Source organism: Papaver somniferum, unplaced genomic scaffold, assembly GCF_003573695.1.
Source record: "Papaver somniferum cultivar HN1 unplaced genomic scaffold, ASM357369v1 unplaced-scaffold_10, whole genome shotgun sequence".
In the NCBI taxonomy this organism is placed as follows: domain Eukaryota; kingdom Viridiplantae; phylum Streptophyta; class Magnoliopsida; order Ranunculales; family Papaveraceae; genus Papaver; species Papaver somniferum.
The window spans coordinates 2,949,096-2,975,176 of NW_020618825.1; the positions used below are offsets into that span (position 1 = coordinate 2,949,096).

Sequence of the window (26,081 nt, forward strand, 5' to 3'; positions counted from 1 at the left end):
TAAGAGAACTCACCTCTAACATCCGTTGTTGGGGAAATCCATACTGATACCCATCAGCCAACGCCATCATATCAGCAACAGTCGAGGGAGCGTCGACTACTAGGGCATCCTCCAAGGCCCGAAGATTCTTATCCCACGCTTCTGCAACCTGGTCCTCGGGAAACAATTGCATCATCTTACGGGCATAGGCATCAGATTTCTTCTCACCCTCCACTACAGGAGCTGTATTGGGTACGAACATCAAGTTCTTATTTTTAAACCAAGCTAAGATGGAATCATCACCCTCACGGATCAGTGACTGAGGAAAATCATCTCCAGAAGACCCAACCGAGGCCTTACCCATGTCCGTGAATTTAGCACCCGAAGAATTTGAGGCTACTTCCGCATCCAAATCTGGAAGGTCTCTAGCACCGCTCCCCTCTGGAACATCACTAGCATCCACGACTCCCTTGACCTTTCCGTCCGCCTTGTTAGAATTACGAAGCACATTCCAATCATCGTTTGGGGAAAGCAGGTTGAACTCAGAAGCCAGGCCCAGGGCAGCGTTTATGTCAAAACTATCCTCCGCAGAATAAATCCGACCAAAGAAAAACTCCTGAGACATAGCAGGAATTTCACCACCAACACCCTCATCACCAAGTCCAGTGTTATCATCACCAGCATCACCGCAACCCGCAGGATTAGCTTCGGCACTAGCATCATGACAACCTGCGGGATTAATTTCACCACCAATACCGCTGCCACCAGCGGTAGTATTCCCTTCAACAAATTCTTCATCATCATGACCTGGAGGGGATGTATCAGTACGCTCTTCCATATCACACATATCTTCATCCTCTCCAAGCTCAGTCACAGGACTGTTAACTTCTTCATAAACCTCCGCCTCCTCGATTGTTACAGTGGTGGACTGCTTGGGATTTATCCTCCTCTTCTTTGTCGCCTAAAAAGACAAGGCACAAGAATAAAAATCCCTGACTTAAAAAAGAGTTAAAACTTCCTCAACTAAAGGACAAGGCATATGGAAATCTTACCTTGACAACCGAAGCATTCTTCGCCTGAAGATCAGCATCGGAACTCTCTTCGTCATCCCCATCAACAACATCGAGGGCATATTGGAAATTCATGCCCTCAAAATTCAAATGCCAAGGACGTAAATTCCCATAACGAGCAGGAGGAGACGCATGTATCTGGATATCTGCGGTAGGACACCATCCCTGCGGACCTGGAACCCATCCCCAAGCCCAAGGACCAACAACCTCAATAACAGTTGCGTGCCATTCATAGTCATGATCACGCTTGATTCGTTCACGAGTAGGAAACACCAGTTTGTTAGTAGAATTATCTGTACCCGGGACGTACTTCACCTTAGCACCACTTACTTCACTCAGAAGGCGGATCTCACCACGAGGAGCGACAATATTCCGAAGACTCACACTCCACGGTTTACGATTCCTACTGTTAACATAGTCACCAAAAGACTTGTTAAAATTCTCAGGCGTATACCACTCCTTTTCCTCATGATTGGGTACATAAAGAGTCATCATTGTCTCTCCTTTGCTCCGAAGATAACACTCCCTCAGTGCACGAAGATAATTCCCATAAAGTTGGGAAATAGAGCGACAGTGTGTGTTCTTCGAAGAACCCTCTCGACCAGCCAGCACATCATAATAAAAAGAATCCCCACACTTGTACAAAGGCAATATAAGACCCGCTTCAAAGGCCCCCACCGTGGTCAGCAGATGAAATTCATCAAACTTATATGTCGATATCATCTCATAAGTAATATCATCATCAGCAGCGTAAAAACGAACATCGAATAGCTGAAGACCATGTTTTTCCCCAACAACGACGCTACGTATTTCCTGAGAAATATCTTCCTCCTCCACGGGATCAGGCGCAGAACCCTTCGAAGGGTTTCTCTCGGAAGCTTTCCTCTTAGGATGAACTTTAGATGCATCAGTCTTCGAAACCACTTCTTTCGAAGACCTCCCCTTGGGTTCAGACACTGGAGGGGAAGGTAGAGGATGTTGATGAGACGCGGAAGGAGGCGCCACTGACAGAAGACGTAGGACATCCCGCGTTCTCTTAGGTTCATCACGCTGACTAACTAAGGGACGAGAAACAGCATACCGGGAGCCAGGAGCCTCTTTTGGACGGTCCCCCTTCTGCGTATTCCCTCTATGCGACCCACCCCTCTTAGAAGTTAAGTGCCTCTGACAAGAAGAAGACGAAACCCTATGAACGCGGGCATCACCTTGGGAAGATTTAGACGAACCGCCACCAGGCGGAGAAACATCAGGATCCCTACGTGGAGGAGATCTACGCGGACTAGGCGGTGGAGTTTGATAAGAAACCCGCGGATGGTCAGTCATGTCTGCGTAGTACACAAACAACAGAAAACGAATATATTTTTCAAAAGATAATCAAACACAGTAGAACCACTTACCTATAAAGTAAAAATCAGGGTCGTGAAGAAATCCTCGACGAACAACAGCAGCAGCAGAAAGCTTCGAGGAACAACAACAGCAACAGCAGAAAAGCTTCGAGGAACAACAACAGCAGCAGCAACAAAGACAAAAACAACAGTAGCAGCAGCAACAATTAATAACAAGGAAACAAAAGCAGAGAACAAAAAATAAAAGTTCTGAGGAAAGAGAAGAAATTAAATTTATGACTAGAGAATTTTCATATTCCTTCTCATATATATACACAAAGAGAAATAAAACCGCTCCACTACCCAAGAAGAAGTTATTGCAAGTAGTGGGAAACGTGCCCTAAAATCTAGGAAAATAATAAAGAGAAGATGAAGAGAATAACATGTTTTTTCTTCCCACTTCAACTAACCGCCCAGTAGGATGAAAAGGGGCAAATTGTAGGTACACATTTCCTCTTCTGCCACGTGTCCACAAAGACACACATGGAGGACATGCGGCTGAGAGCATCAAGATATGATATCACACGTGGACAGCCAAGAGACGTGCCCTGTCAAGATAGCGTCGCCACCCACCAGATCCAACGGTAGAGGATCGAGGAGATAGAAACACTAGAACACTGCGAAGCACTGGGGATAACCCAAGAGTCACTTTATCCTAACCCCAGAAAGATCTAAGATCTACGGCTGGGGATAGTCAGACTGACGCAGACAAGACAGGGGCAGAGGACAGCTGTCTACAGCGGACAGACATCTCAACTACCCGCATTAAATACCCTCAAACAGCATACGTGTTAGTCAGCCTGTGGAGGAAGCACAGATAGCAATGAATATTCAAACGGAACACGCAGAGAGAACCAAGAACACGAAGACCACTGCGTAAGCGGCAAAAGACACAAGAGGATGAGGTTATAACGGGCTTCAGAAGTGGACCCCACGTAACCACCCTATAAATACCCCTCTCTCCCAAGTGAAGAGGGGGCGAAAAAACATTGAGGAGAGAATAGGAGAGAGACAGAGACAGAGACAGAGAGATAGAGAAAGTGTAAGTGAAGTTCCTCCCGCTACGCAGGCTTATGTTGATCTCAAAGTCATTCGACTATTTCTGTAACCTTCATACATATAATGAAAAATTCAAACCCGCAGACAGAGAATCATATAAGTTAATCGTTTCATCTATGTTCATGTATTTATACTTTTTATGTTCAATTCGATATTAATGATATATCATGTTCGTACATTTTATACTTCATCCACTATTTATCTTATTATATGAGCTAAGATTGTAGTTGATGAGACGAGGAAGAGTATTAGAACTCTGAGTCAAGGATTCGACATAACCAATCCATTCCCCTCAGGCGCAGCCTATTTACTGTATTGTCATGAGTTTGCGTGCATTATTTCTGAACACTCAGATGACATTGATCTCTGTGTTCACGCGTAGAATATAGTACACGCCAGCACCAGTTGCAGATGTGACAAGGCACATCTAAAAATCATTTACACGCCTGAAGTTTGATCACAATAACGATTTAAACACAGACTCATGGCCCATGTATCGTTCAGGATTCTAAAATCACCTTGATCCATCATCCATCGAGCATCAAGTATTTAACGACAGGGACAACATCTTGTTCACTGATATCTTGGCAAAGCATACTATCACTTTTTAAGCTCAAAACTCCATGGAAACTCAATGTGAACGGAACCCCAACTTCTAAACTCCACTACAATTTCATACATTTAACCATTGTCTAGCTGATGGCAATGCTGGCTCAGGTCATTAATGGCAACTGATTGCAAACGTAGTATAAGAAGCTAAAAACTATACGGGATCCAAAGTCACCAATATGCCTGAAATGAAAAAAAGTGAAACGATGACTACGTGAACTGAAAAGACTGATAGTGAGGAATTGAAGAGATTGTTGCCTGTACATTAATGTAAGTTGATCTAAAATTGGGGAATTTTAGGCAATTCGATTACTTGAACCAAAAGACTTATTGATGTATGCCGATCTAAAGCTCTGCCATACATTAATGTTTGCCTCTGAATCAAAAGGGGCATTCCCTAAGGGATGAATTAATTACATGAAAAAACATCAGTGCGCAGACCCATTGTAATCACCTCTGTTCAGCAAACCCGTTGTAATTGGTTATAGTTCTCTGCGCCATCCAAAAGGAGATAAATACTTTACGCCCTTTCTCAAACACATGTTGTGCATGAAATTCATTCTAATCGTCTACAGAACCAAAAACCAAAACCTAAATAAATCAAAAATGCCAATTAATGAAAACCAATTAAAACAAAATATAATTGAATTGAAATTGAAATTTGGGGACCTTTCCTTTCTTCTCCGTCGTTGATTTTTTTCCTGCCGCTGCGACTGGTGGTTGTTTCTCCACCTCCATGGTTTAATACAAACTCGCTTCCATTCTTTCTAGCAGCTCAACAGCAACAAGATTCTTCATCTGACGTTCAATCACCTCTGGCAGTAGCCACCACTCCTTAGCTTCTCCGATTCAACACTAACCATCTCTTTGTCTCAGCCCCAATCCATCAGCATCACAGCAGCACCAACATTATTTGAAATCGTTGTAAACCCAAATCCCTCATCACCTTAATCAATTGACAGTGACCACCAGAACCAATTTCTCCTATCTGTTCATCACCATCACCAATTCTTCTTGATTTATTCCCATCTTCTAATATCTCGAATTCCATCTCAATCAATCACTAGAACCCATGAATTTCTTCACTAATCCACAGATAGCAACGATTGCATGTTCATCTTCATTTCCAATCAATTCATATCAATTAATCAAAGACAGAAACTTTAATTTCTTGATTTGGTTCTCATCGACAGATCCCTAATTTCGAATTCCTCTTCTCGAGTTCTTCTTGAGCACCAGCTTGCTTAACCTCTTCAAGTAAACCTTCAACAACATCATCTTCTCAATCTAACCCTTCGAGAATCCAGATAAATCTATCAGTGGCCTTGGCTTGCCGGTGGTAGCAGCTAGGGGAGAGAATCATTATCTGTTCGCCCTAGTTGTTTAGCTCATTCTAATTTCTATGAGACATTGAAAATTCCCTAGAGAATTACCAAGATAAGATTCCTGTCCAGATTAATACACGTGTGGTTCCATACGTGTCACTGATGTATGTCATTAAATCTCACGCATTCATTTTCATAGGGAGTAAATGCCGATGAGATAGATGTTCATGCATACGACACGTGTAAAAGGGTAATATGGTAATCTCTGTTTCATTATATCTTCTCATTGGATGAGAAATTGACCAATAAACGCGATATATTGACCTAACTAACGATTTTGGATGGTAACACGAACGGAGGCCTAATTTTGCAAAGTGCAAAAAAAACAGGCATATGGTTGTCTATCGGGTTGAAAAGTAGGCCTATACCTATTTATAATCCTTCAGTTTATAGGGTCTTGTGATGGTCTGGTTTGCCTGTGGTTCCACTTCCGGCAATCCCTTTGTCTTTGGAATACAAAATCAAATGTATATAATGACGGTATGGTTGCATTCCGTTATGATTACAAGAGTAAAAGCTACAAGTTAGTAGCTGGTAGTTCTGAAAGTTCATACAAAGTCTATCTGCTAGGATCAAATTCATGGAAAATCGTTGAAAATATACCTTATATATTTCCTTCTGTTAACAAACCGTCCGAGGTGATTGTTAATGGAGATGGTCATTGGTTAACCAAAAGGAAAGACTTATCAGATGTTTTAGTCTCTCTAAGTCTCAACAACGAGATATATTCAGTGAAATTGAACTACCAAAAAAACCTTTGGATCAGGGTTTCAGGTTTCCCAATTTGGGAGTGTTGGAAGGGTGCCTGTGCTTATTTGTTTCTATACCTTGATTTGTTCTTTACATCATAAGTCGTGTATATTAGGCATATAAATAAGTCACGGAAACACACATGCACCGCTGATTAGATAGATGGAAGAAGAACTTTATACAACTGGTTTCCTGCTTCCACATTTCCCGGAATCATTCGCAACATACTAAATTGTAAGCACATTGAAAATCCGTTTCTGGCTTAACAAAAGAAAATTTACTGAATTCACTAGGGTGAGGGTGTGACCCTATTTTGCAACTTAATTGTAACTTGCAAGGTCAAGCATAACCAAATGCAAATTTCAAACTATAGCCAACGATAACATGTTTTCGCTCATCCTCGTCTAAACAATGTAAAGCAGAACCCACCACTTCATTATCATCGACCTACATCCATATGTAGCATAAAAACTTGTATTATCTGAAAATCATCGCATTTGGAGAATCCCATCTTTGAAGATGGCGTTACACATAGTTACGGAGACTGCAATTCAACACTAGGAAGGTTGTGCTTGGTTAAACCTGCAGTTTACTTCACTACTGCACATTCAAATCCTGAGTCCTGACAAGGAAGATGAGGAGAAGTGATGAAGAACAATCTTGATGTGTTAGGCCCATTAATTCCACATTTTAGATTGGGCTTACAACCCATTGGTAAAGTAGAAAAGTACGGCTGGTTTCTGCAAGTTCTCATGGAGGCTGGAACTAGTCTTAAAACTTTCAAATAATATTTAGATAGAGAGAACCCCTACATCCAGTTCTTTACAGCATCCAAATAATATTTGCACTTCACTAGTACAGAGTCTCTTAATTTATGCAAAAATTCACAACAAACTGGTTCGATCTTTCTTACTTGTTCCTTTGTAAGATTGTCGTGACATCATGCAGGTCATCTAACGGACTCGCAATATCCCTCCCAGTGTTCTACTCATATGGGTGGGCCCCTCTTCTCTGTCATTTATAGATGGGACCACTCGGTGGGACCCCACCTCCACCCAGCTTATATAAAAGGGAAAAATATCATTTGATCCTTTTTTAGGTGGGTCCATGTCTGTTTGGTCATTTGGTCAAACGCCTTTATTGTTTGGTCCATAATTATTTAAAAATATTAAACTGACAAAAATACCCTTCCGTGTTAATTTTTATTTATTTTCTTGTAGCAATTCATTCCAGAAATGAAGTCCATACAAAAACCTAAAAAAAATAGACTTCATTCCAGAAATGAAGTCCATACAAAAACCTAAAAAAAAATAGACTTCATTTCAGAAATGAAGTCCAATAACAACCTAAAAAAATAGACTTCATTCCAGAAATGAACTCCATATGAAAACCTAAATAAACAGACTTCATTCCAGAAATGAACTCCATACAAAAACCTAAAAAAACAGAGTTCATTCCAGAAATGAAGTCCATATAAAAACCTAAAAAAGCAGAGTTCAATCCAGAAATGAAGTCCATATAAAAACAGACTTCATTCCAGAAATGAAGTTCATATAACAACCTAAATAAACAGACTTCATTCCAGAAATGAACTCCATATAAAAACCTAAATAAACAGACTTCATTCCAGAAATGAAGTCCATATAAAAACCTAAATAAACAGACTTCATTCCAGAAATGAACTCCATACAAAAACCTAAAAAAACAGAGTTCATTCCAGAAATGAAGTCCATACAAAAACCTAAAAAAAACAAACTTCATTCCAGAATTGAAGGCCATATAACAACCTAAATAAACAGACTTCATTCCAGAAATGAACTCCATATAAAAACCTAAATAAACAGACTTCATTCTAGAAATGAACTCCGTACAAAAACCTAAAAAAACAGAATTCATTTCTTTATCTTCTTCATCTTCTTCATCATCATCATCAAAATCATGATTAACACCATCGTCTTCATCGTCAACAGCAGCAACAACAACATATCTTCATCTTCTTCATCATCTTCATCGTTAATAGCAGTAGAAAAAAGAAAATCAAGATTAACACCATCGTCTTCATCTTCTTTATCATCATCATCATCAAAATCAAGATTAACACCATCGGCTTCATCGTCAACAGCAGCACCAACAATATATCTTCATCATCTTCATCGTCAAAAGAAAAAAAAAAACTAAAAAATCGTATTCAACAGTACCAACATCATCGTATTCATCGTCTACAACTACCGATCTAAATATCTAAATCCATTTTCACCTTCATCACCATCGTTCTTCATCATCTTCATCGTCAAAAGAAAAAAAAACCTAAAAAAATCGTATTCAACAGTACCAACATCATCGTATTCATCGTCTACAACTACCGATCTAAATATCTAAATCCATTTTCACCTTCATCATCATCGTTTACAGCAGCAGGAAAAAAAAATGAAGAAAAAAAAGGGAGACGCCATTAACAGGAGGAAAAAGAAGAAGAAACAAAAAGAAAGAGAGATTAGATCTAGAAAGATGAGAGAGAAAGTAAATCTGAGAATGATTTATTCTCTCTTACTTTAACTATATATGTGGTCCTTATCCAAAAGGGTATTTCTGCCACTACAAGGTGACATTTACATCATCCATGGCATCACCCTAGGACCAAAATATAATTTTTAGGACCAAATTATAATTTATATTACCAAATAGGACCAAACAGACAATTGACTAGGTCCACTGGACTAGACTGTCTCTACTATATTTTTTGTAGGACCAATTGATATTTCCTTGTATATAAAAACTTCGAAAATGATTCGTACACAACGTTGTGTGCACCGTGTGAGGGAGGGGTGGGGCCCACTTCTACCCACCCCTATCCCAATGTAAAGAGGGTGACCTTTCTGCCGTTGGATCCCCTCTCGGTGCACACAACGTTGTGTGTGTAGCAAAACCGAAAAAATTTCTCATAACTCAGAACTTCCGCAGAGTTTTTATAAGTATTATAGACAGTATTTAAGTATTAGGGTTCATAACTCTATCAACATACGAGTGTTCAAATTTGAAACTCAATTGCTTTATACGTACTGAAGATGCGAGAGAAACAACAGAATGTCGAGCATCCCAAAAGAGATTTACTTTGAAATCTTTTTAAAGGTATCAGTCAAATCCTTATTAGCATGTAAGTTTGTATGCAAGGCATGGTTTTCTCTAATTTCTAGCCATGCTTTTGTTAGGATGCATCTTAATCTTACTGTCCAAAGAAATAACCCTAGTCTTTTGGTTAGACGGTATGACAATTGGAGGGTTATCATTAAGAACCACTACTCTGTAAGTCACTCACAAGAGTTATTATTATCTACAGATAGATTCCTTGATTATGCAGTGGAAATTAATTATCCATTCAAACCCTCTTGTTATTCAGTAAAGTTTATGGGGTCTTGTGATGGCGTGGTTTGCCTATGGTTCAACTTCCGGCAATCCCTTTGTCTTTGGAATCCAGCCACAACGGAGTATAAAGAATTACCAAACTCAAAAATATATAATGTCGGTATGGTTGCATTTGGTTATGATTACAAGAGTAATAATTACAAGTTACTAGTTGGTAATTATGAAAATTTATTCAAAATCTATTTGCTAGGATCAAATTCATGGAAAACCATTGAAAATATACCTTACGTATTTCCTTCTGTTAACAGACCGTCCGAGGTTGTTGTTAATGGAGATGGTCATTGGTTAGCCAAAAGGAAAGACTTATCAGATGTTTTAGTCTCTCTAAATATCAGCAACGAGATACTCAATGAAATTGAACTACCAAAAAAACCTTTGGATCGGGGTTTTATGTTTTGCAATTTGGGAGTGTTGTGTTTGAAGTGTGTGGGATTCCAACTCAAAATTAATTGGCAATGAGTGAAGTGGCTCCACACCTTATATATTAAGATCTAGGCTAAGGAGTTAGATATGTGGGACTATCTTATAGTTTCTCCAACATGCTCCCCCTCCACGTGTAGGGCGGAGATTAAACCACTGCAATGTGGACCTCTGTACGGGTGGACGGGCAACCCTTTGGGTCTATTTCTCATTCCACTCTCATACGGGACTAGCTCTGATACCATGTTTGAAGTGTGTGGGCTTCCAACTCAAAACCAATTGGCAATGAGTGGAGTGGCCCATCACATTATATATTAATATCTAGGCTAATGAGTTAGCAATGTGAGACTATCTTATAGTTTCTCCAACATGCTCCCCCCCACGTGTAGGGCGGAGGAGATTAAGCTAGTACAACGTGGACCTCTGTAAGGGTGGACGAGAAGCCATTTGGGTCTACTTCTCATTCCACTCTCATACGGGCCTAGCTCTGATACCATGATAGTTGGCTATTGTGATAGCGACTTGGGAGGGTGTATTGATGACATGAAGAGTACATCGGGGTATGCTTTTTCTCTTGGTTCAGGCATATTTACTTGGGCATCAAAGTAGAAAGAAACTGTAGGTTATACTCCTCAACAAAATGGTGTTTCCGAGAGAAATAACCAAACTGTGATGGAGATGGCGAAGTCCATGCTTCATGAGAAGGGCATGTCTAAAGAGTTTTGGGCCGAAGATGTTAACACCGCCGTCTACTTGATGAATAGGTGTCCAACAAAATCCGTATGGAACCAAACTCCTTTTGAAGCATGTAATAGGAGAATGCCATCGGTAAGACATCTAAAAGTTTTTGGTAGTGTGTGTTATTCTCAAATTACAAAGGTGAAGAGAACAAAGATTGATGAATCAAGCAAGAGGTGTATATTTCTTGGCTATAGCCTCCAATCAAAAGGTTATAGGTTGTTTATCTTGAAAAACAACACAATGATCACAAGCCGTGATGTCTTGTTCGATGAAGGTGCTTCATGGAATTGGGAAGAAGGTAAAATTGAGAAGAGAACCGCTATTGTTGATGAAGAGCAAGAAAATTCAGCAACAAGTGAAGTTGGAGAAGGTGAAGAAGAAGGTGAAGAACTACCTCAAACACCCCCAAATGCAAGGTTTAGAACATCTCCAAGTACTAGTGCATCAACATCACCACCATCGGCACCAAAGAAAATGAATAGGTTGAGTGAAGTGTATGAAATATGTAACTATTGTACGGTTGAACCGGAAACTTTTAAAGAAGTATCAAAAGAACCGGTTTGGATAAAAGCTATGGAAGAAGAAGTTGTTGTCATTAATGAGAATGACACATGGGAGAAAGTAGCAAGGCCAAGTGACAAAGAAGTTATTGGTGTGAAGTGGATCTACAAGGTGAAGTACAATGCGGATGGGTCACTTTAAAGGCGCAAAGCAAGGTTGGTGTAAAAGGGATACTCTCAACAACCCGGCATCGACTACAATGAGACTTTTGCACCGGTTGCTCGTCTTGACACCATTAGAGCAGTGATTGCTATGGAATCTCAAAGAGGTTGGTTACTTTATCAACTTGATGTCAAATCGGAATTTTTGAATGGAGAACTCCATGAAGAGGTCTATGTAGAACAACCACAAGGTTTTGTGATTGAAGGAGAAGAAGACAAGGTATACAAGTTAAAGAAATCTTTGTATGGCCTAAAGCAAGCACCAAGAGATTGGTATAGTGAGGTAGATGGATACTTCAAAAGGCAAAACTTCAACAAAAGCAAGAGTGACTCTACACTATATGTGAAGACAAAAGGTACGTCTATTCTCATCGTTGCCTTGTATGTTGATGATCTTATCTTTACGGGTAATGATGTTCATATGATTGAACAATTCAATAGAGAAATGATGATGATATGAGATGAGTGACATGGGTTTGCTCAAGTACTTCCTTGGTATTGAAGTTCACCAAAGTGAAGATGGAGTGTTCGTTTCTCAAAGCAAGTATGCCGAAAAGGTGTTGAAAAAATTTGGTATGCTTGGTTGTAATCCTACATCTACACCACTTGTAGTGAATGGGAAACTCAAGAAAGATGATGGAGGAAGAAAATTTGATGAGATTTACTATAGAGGTCTTATTGGAAACTTGTTGTATCTTACACACACAAGACCCGACATCATGTTTGCTTCAAGTATGCTTTCTAGGTTCATGAGTTCACCTAGTCATTTACATCTTGGCGCGGCAAATAGGTTGTTGAGGTACATACAAGGAACAATGAATTTTGGAATCATGTATTCAAGAAATTTGGATGTCAAATTAGTTGGCTATTGTGGTAGCGACTTGGGAGGGTGTATTGATGACATGAAGAGTACATCGGGGTATGATTTTTCTCTTGGTTCGTGCATATTTACTTGGGCATCGAAGAAGCAAGAATCCGTAGCTCTATCCACGGCGGAAGCGGAGTATATTTCGGCATCAATAGCTACATCTCATGTTGTATGGCTAAAAAGAATCATGGAAGATATTCAAGAGAAGCAAGAAGGGTGCACCGAAATTTTTTGTGACAACAAATCCGCAATTGCTATGTCCAAAAATTTGGTTGAGCATTGTAGAGCAAGGCACATCAAACTCAAGTATCACTTCATTCGAGAAGCGGTTGAAGATGGTGAGATAGAACTCAAGTATTGCAAGACGGAAGACCAATTGGGAGACATATTCACCAAGGCACTTCCCAAAGGAAAGTTCCAAAACTTTAGGGAATTACTTAGTACAACATCACATTAAGGAGGAGATTGTTGAGTGTTAATGTAATGTTCAAATGTAATAGGAGTGTAAGAATATAAGTAGTAGTAGAATTGTATGGACAATAGATGTCCACATGTCATCTTATCTCTATGGTCTTACATTGACCATTTATAAAGAGAGAAATCATGATGAAGAAAGAAATAAAAGAAAATAGAATGAGTAGAAACTATTAGTTTTTCACTCCTTCATGATCAAAATCCTTCTTAATCATCATTTTAAATTCAATCAAATATCTAAGGGTAATGACATAATCTAGAATTAGTTGACAACCCAAAATATACTATCTTAAAAACATCTCTCCTAAGTTCAAATATCAAAAATAGGTCCCAGACTTCCGAATCATGTGTTATGGCCCACATGTGAACTAGCTGGTGGGAGATTAACACAACATTACTGAGTTGTACATCTGACACGGATAATCTTTCCTGCAACATCCATGGAGTTTAAAAAGATAAAAGCTCGAAAAATCAAACATATTTACTTTATTTTTAAGTTGATTAACTTTGAAAGATGATACTACAAAGATAGGAAGACCACGAGGACAAGGGGTAGGATTAGCACCAGGAGGGTTTCCAATCAATGAGGTTCTTGCATGTAATCTCATTCCCTTATTAGCTTAAGGTTGGTGGGCAAGAATGGAAGATATGCATCTATTTGTGCCCGTCATTATTGTTGTCTGTTCTATGCATACAGAACTTCAAACTGTTAGAAATATTTGATAATTTGTGATTAATCCAGACTCATCTAGATTGGTCGGGAGAAGTAGGTAATTCTCTAGACAAAGTTAAGTCTAGAACAATCTTGGATCAGTCCGCACAAAAATTGAAGTTTAGACTAATACGCAACTGTCTAGAGTCTTGTTTCTCTAGACTACTCTTTAGCTTAATGGGCCTCATACTCTAGAGTATTCTGTCTCTAGATGCTTCTTAGTAGTCGATCATGGCCTAGTATAAATAAATGACAATGTAAGCTGTTGTGAACTATCAATCCAAATCAAAAACTCAAGTGAGTGATGTAAGAGTTAGAGTGAGAGTTAGTAGATAGTGAGAGCTAGTCAGTAAGAGTCAAAGAGCCTCTTGTAAAACAAACGTGTAAGCCAAAGTTGCTACACTAATTCATCTTGTAACATTTTCATTTCCAAAATGATCAAAGCCTCATTTCCAATTAACCAACTTCTCTTCCCAAATCATTTCCATAAACCCATCACACTTCCGCATTGCGCCAACAAATTTGGTATCAGAGCAAACCTAACCCAGTAATCCTAAAACACTACCCATGGCAATTAACCAAAGTATTCAAGGTTTCAATTATGCCCAAAGTCTAATTCCAATTTTTGATGGTGAGAGTTATGATTATTGGAGTTTACAAATGAAAACATTATTCATTTCACAAGATTTATGGGATTTTGCAGAAGATGGTTATAAGGTACCCGAGTCGGCAGAAGCTCTATCGTCATGGACGGATGCAGAGAAAAAGGAGTACAAGGAAAACAAGAAGAAGGATGCTAAAGCACTACTATTTCTACAACAAGGGGTAAGAAAAACTATTTTTCCTCGAATTTCGGTGGCGAAAACTTCGAAGGAGGCCTGGAATATTCTCAAAGTAGCATTCCAAGGATCAGAAAAGGTAATATCCATTAAACTACAAAACTTATGGCGAGATTTTGATAATCTACTTATGAAAGAAAATGAAACTATCCAGAATTTCTTTTCAAGAGTTACTGGTATAGTAAATCAAATTAGTAGTTATGGAGATACCATAGAAAATAAAAGAGTTGTAGAAAAGATTTTAAGGAGCTTACCGTTCAAATTCGATCACATCGTCGCTGCCATTGAAGAGTCCAAAAATTTATCGACTCTCTCGGTACACGAATTAATGGGTTCACTCGAGGCGCACGAGAAAAGGATAAATAGGTTCGCGGAGCAACCGTTGGAGCAGGCGTTTCAAAAAAAAATAAATTTCAGTGAAAAGAAAAATACGGAAGCCAGAAAAGAAAGCTCCAGAGGGGGATCGTCATCAACATCACCTCAAGAGAAAGGGTCGACATCAAATCAAGGGCCCAAAAAATTCTACCGCGGACGTGGAAGAGGAAAAGGAGGTTACAGAAACAACAATCAAAGGTACGGAAAAAATTACTCCTCAAATCTCCGTTGCAATGTTTGCAAAAAGTTTGGCCATGCAACCGAAAATTGTAAATATAAGTGCACCAAATGTGATAAATTAAATCAAATGGAAAAAGATTGTTGGCTTAACGAAGCTAACTATTCCGAGACAAATGATTCTCAAAATCAAGTATCTTATTCCTGCCTCACCTCGCAACAAGAAGCACAAGGTATATGGTACGTCGATAGGGGATGCAACATCCATATGACAGGAAACAAAGAATATTTCGTAAAATTGGAGGAACAAGAGATTCCACCGGTCAAGCTCGGAGATGGAAAGTTCCAGAATGTTGAAGGAAGAGGAGTTATATCCGTACGTACAAAGTCAGGTAAAACTCGATACATATCTGATGTTCTTTATGTTCCTGGCCTAGCTCAAAATTTATTAAGTGTTGGACAACTTATAAGAAAGGAGTACTCACTACATTTCGAAGACGGAGAATGCACAATTTATGATAAAATTAACAAGCAATTGGTGGCAAAAGTAAAAATGTCAGGAAATTTTGTCTTTCCTCTATCTATGCCATCAATTGAAAATTGTGCAATGAGTACCAATCATATTGATGAATGCAAGTTATGGCATTTGAGGTACGGGCATCTCAACTATAGATCCTTGAAGGTTCTAAAATCAAAGAACATGGTAATTGGTCTTCCAAATATCAGCGGTGGAGATAAAATATGTGAAGGTTGTATTCTTGGAAAGTTCCATAGATTTCCATTTACAAATAAATCGTGGAGAGCAAGAAGGCCCCTCGAATTGGTGCACGCCGATATCTGCGGTCCGACAAGAACAACTTCACTCAACAACATAAGATATTTTCTCCTATTCGTGGATGATTATACCAGGATGATGTGGGTGTATATTCTCGAGCAAAAGTCCGAGGCATTACCTAAATTCCTAGAGTTCAAGGCACTGGCAGAGAAGCAAAGTGGTCACCAAATAAAGGTTTTCCGTACAGACCGTGGTGGAGAATTTACCTCAAATGAGTTTATCAACTACTGCAAAGAAAACGGTATTAAGAAGGAGCTTACCGTCCGATACACTCCACAACAAAACGACGTCGCGGAAAGAAAAAATCGTACGATCGTGGAAATGGCTCGTAGCATGTTGAAAGCAAGGAAGCTACCCAACAGTTACTGGGCAGAAGCAGTCAACACGGCGATCTACATCCTTAATCGTTCGCCAACAAAAGCAGTTCTCAACAAAACTCCATATGAAGCTTGGCATAAGAAAAAGGCCGAGGTAACTTCTTTCAGAATTTTTGGTTGCGTAGCATACTCACATATTCCATCCCAACATAGAGAAAAGTTCGATGAAAAAGGAGAAAAGCTAATATTCATCGGATACAGCGAAGAGTCTAAAGCATATAGACTTCTAAAGCCAGATACAAAAGAACTGGTAATTTCAAGAGATGTTATTTTTGATAAATTCAAATCATGGGATTGGAATGATGAAGCAGACAACTACGAGTTGCCACTACTCATCGAAGACGAGCCAGATCAGCCACGTCAAGAAGAAAGTACTCCACCAGCAAGCCCGCGATCTCCTAGTCCAACACAACAAAGTCCAAGTTCATCGGAAGCAAGTGCCCCACCTAGAAAGGTGCGTTCCCTAAGAGATATTTATGATACATCTAATTGTGCATTTATAGCACTAGAACCTCAAAAATATGAGGAAGCGGCAAAAGAAGAAAAATGGAGACATGCCATGGACAAAGAAATGCGAGTGATCGAGAAAAATAAGACATGGGAGCTTGTCAATCAGCCAATTGATAAAGAAATAATTGGTCTGAAATGGGTCTACAAGACAAAGTATAATGAAGACGGTTCAATTCAAAAACATAAGGCAAGGCTAGTTGCAAAAGGATATTCCCAGCAACCAGGAATTGACTACTACGAGACATTCGCCCCAGTCGCTCGCATAGAAACAATCCGAATGGTGTTAGCTTTGGAAGCTCAACTAAAAATGAAGGTCTACCAATTGGATGTAAATTCGGCGTTCCTAAACGGAGAACTTGAAGAAGAGGTGTACGTCGAACAGCCTCAAGGATATGTCTGCAAAGGAAAAGAAAAAATGGTATATCGTCTCCGCAAAGCACTATATGGTCTCAAGCAAGCACCGCGTGCATGGGATAACAAAATCGACAAGTATTTCCGAGATAATGGATTTGAGAAAAGTCCAAGTGAGCCATCACTCTACATCAAAAAACAAGGTACAGATTTTCTAATCGTCTGTCTCTACGTCGATGATTTAATTTATGCCAGTACAAAACAAGAGATGGCAGAAAAATTTAAGAAGGAGATGATGAAAGAATATGAGATGACAGACTTAGGACTTATGCGATATTTTCTTGGGATTCAAGTAAAACAATCTCCCGAAGAAATATTCATTTCCCAAGAAAAATATGCAGAAGACTTACTGAAAAGGTTCAACACGATGGATTCCAAACCAATTGCAACTCCAATGGGTACCAATGAGAAATTGGTAAAAAATGATGGAGCGAAAAAAGTTGATCCAACCTTATTCAGAAGTCTAGTCGGCTCACTGATCTACTTAACAAATACAAGGCCATACATGGTCAATGATACAAGTATTGTTTCTCGGTTTATGAGCGATCCAAGCAATTTACACTATGCAGCCGCAAAGAGAATTCTTCGGTATATCAAGGGAACGAAGGATTTTGGCATCAAGTATACAAGAGAAAAAGATAATGATTTAATTGGCTTCACAAATAGCGATTGGGCAGGTTCTATTGAAGACCGAAAGAGCACATCAGGCTATGTTTTTTGTATGGGAACAAAAGTTATCTCTTGGAATTCTAAAAAACAAAGTACGGTGGCACTATCGTCAGCCGAAGAAGAGTACATAGCATCAACAAGTGCAGCATGTGAAGCAGTATGGTTGAGAAGAATAATGACCGACCTACAACAAAGGCAAAAGCAGCCGACAACTATCTACTGTGACAACATGTCTACAATTGCAATGACAAAAAATCCAGTCTTCCACGGAAGGACGAAGCACATAGAGATACGACACCACTTCATCAGAGAATTAGTGGAAAATAAAGAAATCGAGCTCCAATTCTGTCCGACACAAGAACAAAATGCGGACATCTTCACAAAAGCAGTCACCGTGGATAAATTCAATCATTTCAGAAAAAAGCTTAACATCACAAATTAAGAGGGGGTGTTAGAAATATTTGATAATTTGTGATTAATCCAGACTCATCTAGATTGGTCAGGAGAAGTAGGTAATTCTCTAGACAAAGTTAAGTCTAGAACAATCTTAGATCAGTCCGCACACAAATTGAAGTTTAGACTAATCCGCAACTGTCTAGAGTCTTCTTTCACTAGACTACTCTTTAGCTTAATGGGCCTCATACTCTAGAGTATTCTGTCTCTAGATGCTTCTTAGTAGTCGGTCATGTCCTAGTATAAATAAATGAAAATGTAAGCTGTTGTGAACTATCAATCCAAATCAAAAACTCAAGTGAGTGAAGTAAGAGTTATAGTGAGAGTTAGTAAAGAGTGAGAGCTAGTTAGTAAGAGTCAAAGAGCCTCTTATAAAACAAACGTGTAAGCCAAAGTTGTTACACTAAATCATCTTGTAACATTTTCATTTCCAAAATAATCAAAGCCTCACTTCCAATTAACCAACTTCTCTTCCCAAATCATTTCCATAAACCCATCATACTTCCGCATTGCGCCAACACAAACTACAAAGAGTGAGAATCTTTTTTTTTTTTTTCTGTAATTTTTGTTATTTCATTCAATATCATTGACTTAATCCTACAATTCCGTGATTGTGAATTTTTGAATTTTCATGTTCATGCCTTCCAATAGTTTACCTCAGTCCCTTTGCCAATCAACCAATGAAGATGTGGTGTCCTATTTGGCCAAATAGGCCAATGAAGATGAAGAATCTAGCCTTGTTAAATTCCCGAAGTTGTGTTCTTAGTGATCAGTTGCCATGTAGTCTTCAATCTTCATTGCAACTGCAGTTTTAGACTTGTATTTTGAACTGAGAGAGAAGCCAACCTGGCAATCCAATTCCGATCAACAAAACTTGGAGGGATGGCTGAGTGGCTTAAGGCATTGGTTTGCTAAATCAACATACAAGATTATTTTACCTTTGATTGTTCTATAAACAGAAACATATAGTTTCTCGTATGTCCTTTTTAGTCGACTCCTCTAACTGCCACTATTTCAATTTGGATGCAGTACTGTATTAATGGCTGGATGTTGGTGTCTTTCTAATGAAGCAAGTGGAAAGTCTTCCGATGTGTCTGGTTCGTGAAACCACCGGCCACCTGCGGGACTGTGGGACACGAACTTAGAAGTTGCGAGCCCGCAGGGAGGAATTGCTGCAGCTTCAGTGGGGTGTAAATGATGCTGGAGGAGTATAGGAGGGTGGTCTAGCCGAATGAATTGTGTTGAGTTTTATGGTAAACCGATGTGATTAGTCCAGTCTTCTATTTAAAGTAGGAAATACCAATTGGTCCTGCAAATAATATATTAGAGAAAGTCTGGTCCGATTGACCTAGTCAATTGTCTGTTTGGTCCTATTTGGTAATATAAATTATAGTTTGGTCCTAAACATTATAGTTTGGTCCTAGGGTGATGTCATGTATGATGTAAATGCCATCTTGTAGTGGCAGAAATACCCTTAAATTATTGTTTGGTCCTAGAAAATAATGGTTTGGTCCTAAGGTGATCATATATATACAAAAATTTAATAGAAAATATTTCATTCTCAGATTTACTTTCTCTCTCCTCTTTATTTTCAGATCTAGTTTCTCTCATCTCTTTTTCTTCTGCTGCTGCAAAGAAACAATGAAGATTTGTGTTTTTTCTAGGGTTTTGATTTTCAGAGATGATGAATACGATTTGCAGTGATGATGAAGATGATGAATCATACAAAGATGATGAAAACGACGAAGATGAAGATGCCGTTGAAGACGACGAACTCAATTTTGAAGATGTTGTTGCTGTTTTGATGATGAAGACGATGGTGTTTTGAAGTTTCTGCTGCTGTGTATGATGAAGAAGAAAAAACAATGAAGAAAACGAATATAATCTTCATCTCGGATCTCTGTTCTTGATTTTCTTTCGTCTTCTTCATCGTTTTGATGTTTATTGATCGAGTTGGTGATGATGATGAAGATGAAGACGAACTCAAGATACATCTGCTGTTGTAGAAGATTTAATTAGGTTTTTGGTTTCTTGATGTGGTTGCGATTGGAGATGATGATGAAGATGAACTCGTCAAACCCTAGAAATCTGTTGCTGCTGTTGAAGATGAAGATTTATGCGTTTTGTTGTTGTTGTTGTTGTTGCTGCTGCTTAAGATGAACTTCATTCCTGAAATGAACTTCATTTTTGGAATGAACTCTGTTTTTATATGGAGTTCATTCCTGGAATGAACTCTGTTTTTTTAGCTTTTTATATGGAGTTCATTCCTGGAATAAAATCTGTTTTTTTAGCTTTTTTATATGTAGTTCATTTCTGGAATGAACTCTGTTTTTTTACCTTTTTATATGGAGTTCATTTCTGGAATGAAATCTGTTTTTTTAGCTTTTTATATAGAGTTCATTTCTGGATTGAGCTCTGTTTTTTTAGCTTTTTATATGGAATTCATTTCTGGAATGAACTCTGCTTTATATGTTTTCTAAAAAAATAAGTAAAAATTAACAGAAATTCATTTTGACGAATGAATTGCTACAGGAAAATAAATAAAATTAACACGGAAAGGTATTTTTGTCTGTTTAATATTTTTAAATAATTATGGACCAAAAAATAAAGACATTTTTCCAAAGGACTAAATAGACATGGGCCCATCTCAAAAAGGACCAAACGATATTTTTCCCCTATTTAAAAGAGCCTGGGAAGTGTCTTTTGAAGTTTTAAGTCGACTCTCAAGGTATTATCTCCGATGGTCCGTGTCCACTGTTCGGTCTAATGAAGCATGTAGCCGTATCACTGGGTCATTAACTTCAGAGAATCGGTCTTTTGAGGGTTCATCTCGAAAATCTGTATGGTTTTCGCTTCCAGTTCCGAATCTACCGATTTATAGCAATTTCCGATGCAATCTTTTCCTCCAAGATTGTGCCAGCGGGACCCACCTCCACCAGCCTGTAAGCCCGCCCCCTTCTGTTCCGGCTATCCTAGTTTTATCAAATTTGCCATATTTAACATAGTCCGAGGCGGCTTGCCCATTACACTTCCGTGGAGTTTTTAAGTTTTATGCGAGAGAGATAGGATGTCCATCATCTCAGAGGAGATTTACTTTGAAATTCTCTTAAAGGTACCCGTCAAATCCTTATTAGCATGCAAGCGTGTATGCAAGGCATGGTTTTCTCTAATTTCTAGCCATGATTTTGCGAAGACGCATCTTAATCTTACTATCCAGGGAGACAACCCTAATCATTTTCTTAAATGGTACGACAGTTCGAGCCGTAGGAGCTTTTACTACGCCTATGGTTTCCCCGAAAGTAAGCCCAACAAGAGAAGCTGGTGGAGATGTTATGCAGTTGTTTATTCAACAATGATACCTAGAACTATTATTGCATTTATCTTCTCATATATTTTTTTTTTCCGTTTGTTAGTGTTTGAAGTTTATGGGCTTCCAACTTAAAATCAATTGGCAATGAGTGGAATGGCTCCACACCTTATATATTAAGATCTAGGCTAAGGAGCTAGCAATGTGAGACTATCTTATAGTTTTTCCAACAAGTTCCCCTCCACATGTAGGGCGGAGTAAACCACTACAACGTGGACCTCTATACGGATGGACGGGCAGCCCTTTGGGTCTGCTTCTCATTCCACTCTCATACGAGCCTAGCTCTGATACTTAGAACTATTTTTGCATTTATCTTCTCATATATTTTCTTCGGTTTGTTAGAAGAACGATCACTAATTATCATATATGCTATTCCATTTTTAGGTTAATCTTCGCCTTGCATAGCAGCATTCAGTGCATTTATCTGATCCTTTTAATCTGTTTTACTGAAGTTGATCCCTTTCTCCGCATTTGTATGATCCCTGTTTTCTGTTTTCTCTTACTGGTTTTCTCCAAAACTGAAATATTCAAGGCCTGCATGGATGTACCTTGATTTGCTCTTTACATCATGAGTCTAGTATATTAGGCAGTCACGGATATATACATGCACCATCGATTCGATTGATGGAAGAAACATTATACGACTGGGTAAGGAACACAGAATTCAGAGCGTAAGAAGTGCTTTAAACACTAAAGAAATTTTTTTTCTTTTCTTTTTATCGGTACTAAAGAAAATCTCAGTAAAGAAAACTTTTCCAACTTAAACTCGAAAGAACATCCAGCAGTAGTAACACTAGAAGTAGATAGGGAATTTACATTATCCATTGCCACTGTGAGGCAGGTTACAAGAATGTCAAATCGTGCTCGGCAACAGTGACGAATCACGAATGGGTGTGTAGTAGAAAAAAATAAGAAGATTTGGACTTTTGCTCATGGAATCAGTAGTCGCACTCAACTGAGCTTTTAAAGATTTCATCTCTTGTGTGGCTGTATCAGTTTTTACTTACTAAAACAAATTATACAAGGGCTTGGCTTTTCTGACTACAATGTTTGGATATCCAACGTTTTAATCTGTAATGGCAGCCATATAATCAACCAAGCCCTTTTTAAAATTAAGAAAGCTAAGCAAAAAAAAAAAAAAAACACACAAAAAGAACATTTCATTTGTAATGACATAATCTAGAATTAGTCGCATTTGCAAAGCCAAAATAAATAAATAAATAAATACATCCTGTGCTACTCTACATATGGATAGTCATGCAAAACGAGGAAATTAAAATTATATAACTACCGCGTGGAAGATCATTTTATTCCATCATAGATAGCGCAATCAGATGAATCAGTCAAATACAGTACTCAAAATTTTGATAAAATAACATTGAAATTAGAATAGATCAACCATGGCCAAAATTTCCATTACCTACTTTGTATCGTCAACCTATACAGATTGTCCATACAAGTTAGCTATGGTTAAAATATCCCAAGTATGCTGTATGTCATAACTTTTGTACTTAACTGTACTCAACAAAAACATAAATAAATATTTCAAACACCATTTGAGCTGTTAACGAATTAGCAACCGCTTGCGGTCATTAAATTATTCTAAGTCAGCTAAAACATCTCATTCTTTACTGGGCAATAACTTGAAATATATGTCAACTTGTATGTTAACTTGAAAACTCATACAATCTTATCGAAGACATATTCTCATCTACTCGGTGATGACCATTTCTAATCTTGATAATACCATAGTTTAGCTTTTAAATCTTTACCAAGTCAAAGATTAAGCCAAGCAGTTCATACTATTTAAGCATGTGGGTGTCCGGAATTCGCATTGTATCACATTAAGAGAAAGAGTTAGAGAATTAGTTTGATTCAGAGCTCAACTATTCAATTGACTTTCATAATGAACACTATGATTAAAGTTGTTTCTGTTCTCTGTTTTGTTGTCCTCAACTTGTCTCTGCTTGGTGTTAGTGCTGAACATGGTCTAAGGCATCATTATTACTACAAAAAATGTCCACTGGCTGAGGCGATTATCGCCAATATGATGAAAGATATTGTTCGCGATGACCCGAGGGTTCCTCCTAGGTTGATAAGGATGCATTTCCACGATTGTTTTGTAAGGGTAAGTAGTATATACCGAAGCTTACGGTATATATTTATATTCTCGTCAGACATGTAATATATAGTACTGGAAGAAAACGCTTCTAATCGAATTTTACTGTTGCTGTTTCTTAACAGGGATGTGATGCATCAGTTCTTTTAAACTCTACGCCAAATAACAAGGCAGAAAAAGATGCAGGTCCAAATCTAAGCCTTAAAGCTTTTGATGTGATCGACAAAATTAAAGGAGTGTTGGAGTATCACTGCCCCGGAGTTGTTTCATGTGCTGATATCCTCACGTATGCAACTAGGGAAAGCTAAGTAATAAGCACTAAGTTATAGTCCTGCAGGAGAGATATCAAACTCTTTCAAAGATGAATTCTCAGTTAGGTCATCCCATCAAAATATGCAAAATAAACCAAAGTGATCATCATGAACCTTTTATCTCGAGAGATTCCAGTATTGTAAAACATCTTCCTACACATCTCATACATGATCACTGATCAAAGATCCTAAATTCGTGAAAAAACATTTTGATCATCACAAAGAAATGATCAATCTATTAGTATTGTTTTCATCTATGCAAATTGTATTCAAAAATACTATCTTTATCTGACAATTTTCAACAAATTGTGGGAACACGAAGAGTCCCTAGTCGTAAGATCATGGAAAATGACAAGTTCAGAATAAAGGTGCCTACCGATGGGATATCAAAACTGACTTCCTGCAACAGCTTGCTGTGTTTTCATACGGTGTTTCCTTGCTTATGGTGAACCCAATCACCAGAGAAATACTAGAGCTTCCGAAACCTTGGATTGAAGAAGAAGATGAGGAGGCAAGCGCATGTGTATTTGGTTTCGATGCAAAAATGAATGTATACAAAGTGGTTCAATTGAAACTGTGTTTTTCCAACTCTTCATTGGAATGTGAGGTCTTAGAGTTAGGTACAACCATGTCATGGAGAAAAATCCAACACCAACCCAGCTTTCCTTGCCCAGATTTAGGGGACCCCGATGAGCATCCGGAACTAGTGTTTGTTGAAGGATCTATATATTGGCTCGCATCCGAAAACATTTTGTGTTTCGATGTTGCAGCTGAGAGGTTAAAATTGATTCCTGAACCTGATCATCAAAAGGCACAGTGTTGCGGCAACTACAATACGTTCTTGGTAGAACTTGATAAGAGTCTTTGTCTTATGACGCATGGTATCTCTTCTGGAATGGTAGGTATATGGAAGATGCAAAAGGACTCTGTCAACGAAGAAACTACCTGGATCAAAAGCTACAGTTTTAGTGCAAGGCGTATGATACACAACGCCATAAATCCTTATGGCGTTGAAAACATCCATATTAAAAATTATCTCAATCAACCAAAATAACAGAAAATCATACCTTGAGAATAGAGTTGTGCAAAAGATGTAAAGCTAACAAAAATTAAAAAAAAATTAAAGAGAAAAGCTAACAAAAATTATCTAGAAAAATTAAACTGCATAAATGACACAAATATTAGGCGCGAAGCACCATGAATCCATTGATGTTAAACAAAAAATTAAAGAGAAAAGCAAACAAAAATTACCTCAATCAGGCAAAATAACAGAGAATCATACCTTGAAAATAGAGTTTTGCAAAGGAATGAAAATCTAACAAAAATTAAAGAGAAAAGCTAACAAAAATTATCTCAATCAACCAAAACGAAAGAGAATCATACCTTGAGAATGAGCTCGAAATTAGGGGATAAAAAAACTAATTGGGGGATATAGATTACTTCCCCCAACCCATGGTGTGTGCCAAGGGGTGATTTTTGGGTATGAAAATACTAAAATACCCTTTTCTCAAAATAAAAATCAAAAAACTTAAAATAAAAAAACAAAATCATAACCCCCATTTATCCGACTCCCTTTCAAATTAGAGTTTTCCCCACTCCCTTTCAAACTTTAAATTTTCCCCACTCCCTTTCAAATTCTCTTCCCTTTTAAATTTTTCCCATTTCCCCACTCCCTTGAAAACGATTTTTTTTTTATCATTCGAAAGCGATGAGGACCATGCCGTAGTGATGAATACCATGCCGGTATTGATGAAGACCATGCTGGAAGTGATGGAGACCATGCCAGAAGTGATGGAGACCATGCCATAAGTGATGAAGAATGCTGGAAGTGATGAAGACCAATGCCACATAGATGAAGACCATGCCGGTAGTGATGAAGACCATGCCGGCATAGATGAAGAGCATGGCGGTAGTGATGAAGACCTTGTCGGAAATAAAAAAAATTTACATCGCCGGAAGTGATGAATACCATGCCGGTATTGATGAAGATCATGCCGGAAAATGGTGTCGGCATACTTGATAACTAACATTCAATGCCGGA

General features: G+C 38.4%; 1 protein-coding gene and 1 long non-coding RNA gene across 3 annotated transcripts; one reads left to right on the forward strand and one right to left on the reverse strand.

Moving 5' to 3' along the window:
* Positions 1-3,590: 3,590 nt before the first annotated feature.
* LOC113326133 lies at positions 3,591-5,500 on the reverse strand. Of its 2 annotated transcripts, none has more exons than XR_003348323.1 (2): positions 4,557-5,500; positions 3,591-4,285 (listed from the first exon to the last, which is right to left on the reverse strand). It is a non-coding gene; the product is annotated as an uncharacterized LOC113326133 (long non-coding RNA). The 2 variants fall into 2 exon arrangements; XR_003348324.1 differs by having other exon boundaries at positions 4,520-5,500.
* A 17,924-nt stretch (positions 5,501-23,424) lies between these two features.
* On the forward strand, positions 23,425-24,291 carry LOC113326975 (peroxidase 64-like). The gene is made up of 2 exons (XM_026574633.1): positions 23,425-23,738; positions 23,855-24,291. The coding sequence occupies exons 1-2, from the start codon at positions 23,517-23,519 to the stop codon at positions 24,035-24,037; spliced, it is 405 nt and encodes a 134-aa protein (XP_026430418.1). The 5' UTR covers positions 23,425-23,516; the 3' UTR covers positions 24,038-24,291.
* The last annotated feature ends 1,790 nt before the right edge of the window (positions 24,292-26,081 follow it).

Bases quoted from the DNA above. Each gene is read 5' to 3' on its own strand.
- LOC113326975 (XM_026574633.1), top strand. From the start codon at position 23,517: ATGAACACTATGATTAAAGTTGTTTCTGTTCTCTGTTTTGTTGTCCTC. The intron at 23,739-23,854 runs GTAAGTAGTATA...GTTTCTTAACAG, and splicing joins TCCACGATTGTTTTGTAAGG to GGATGTGATGCATCAGTTCT.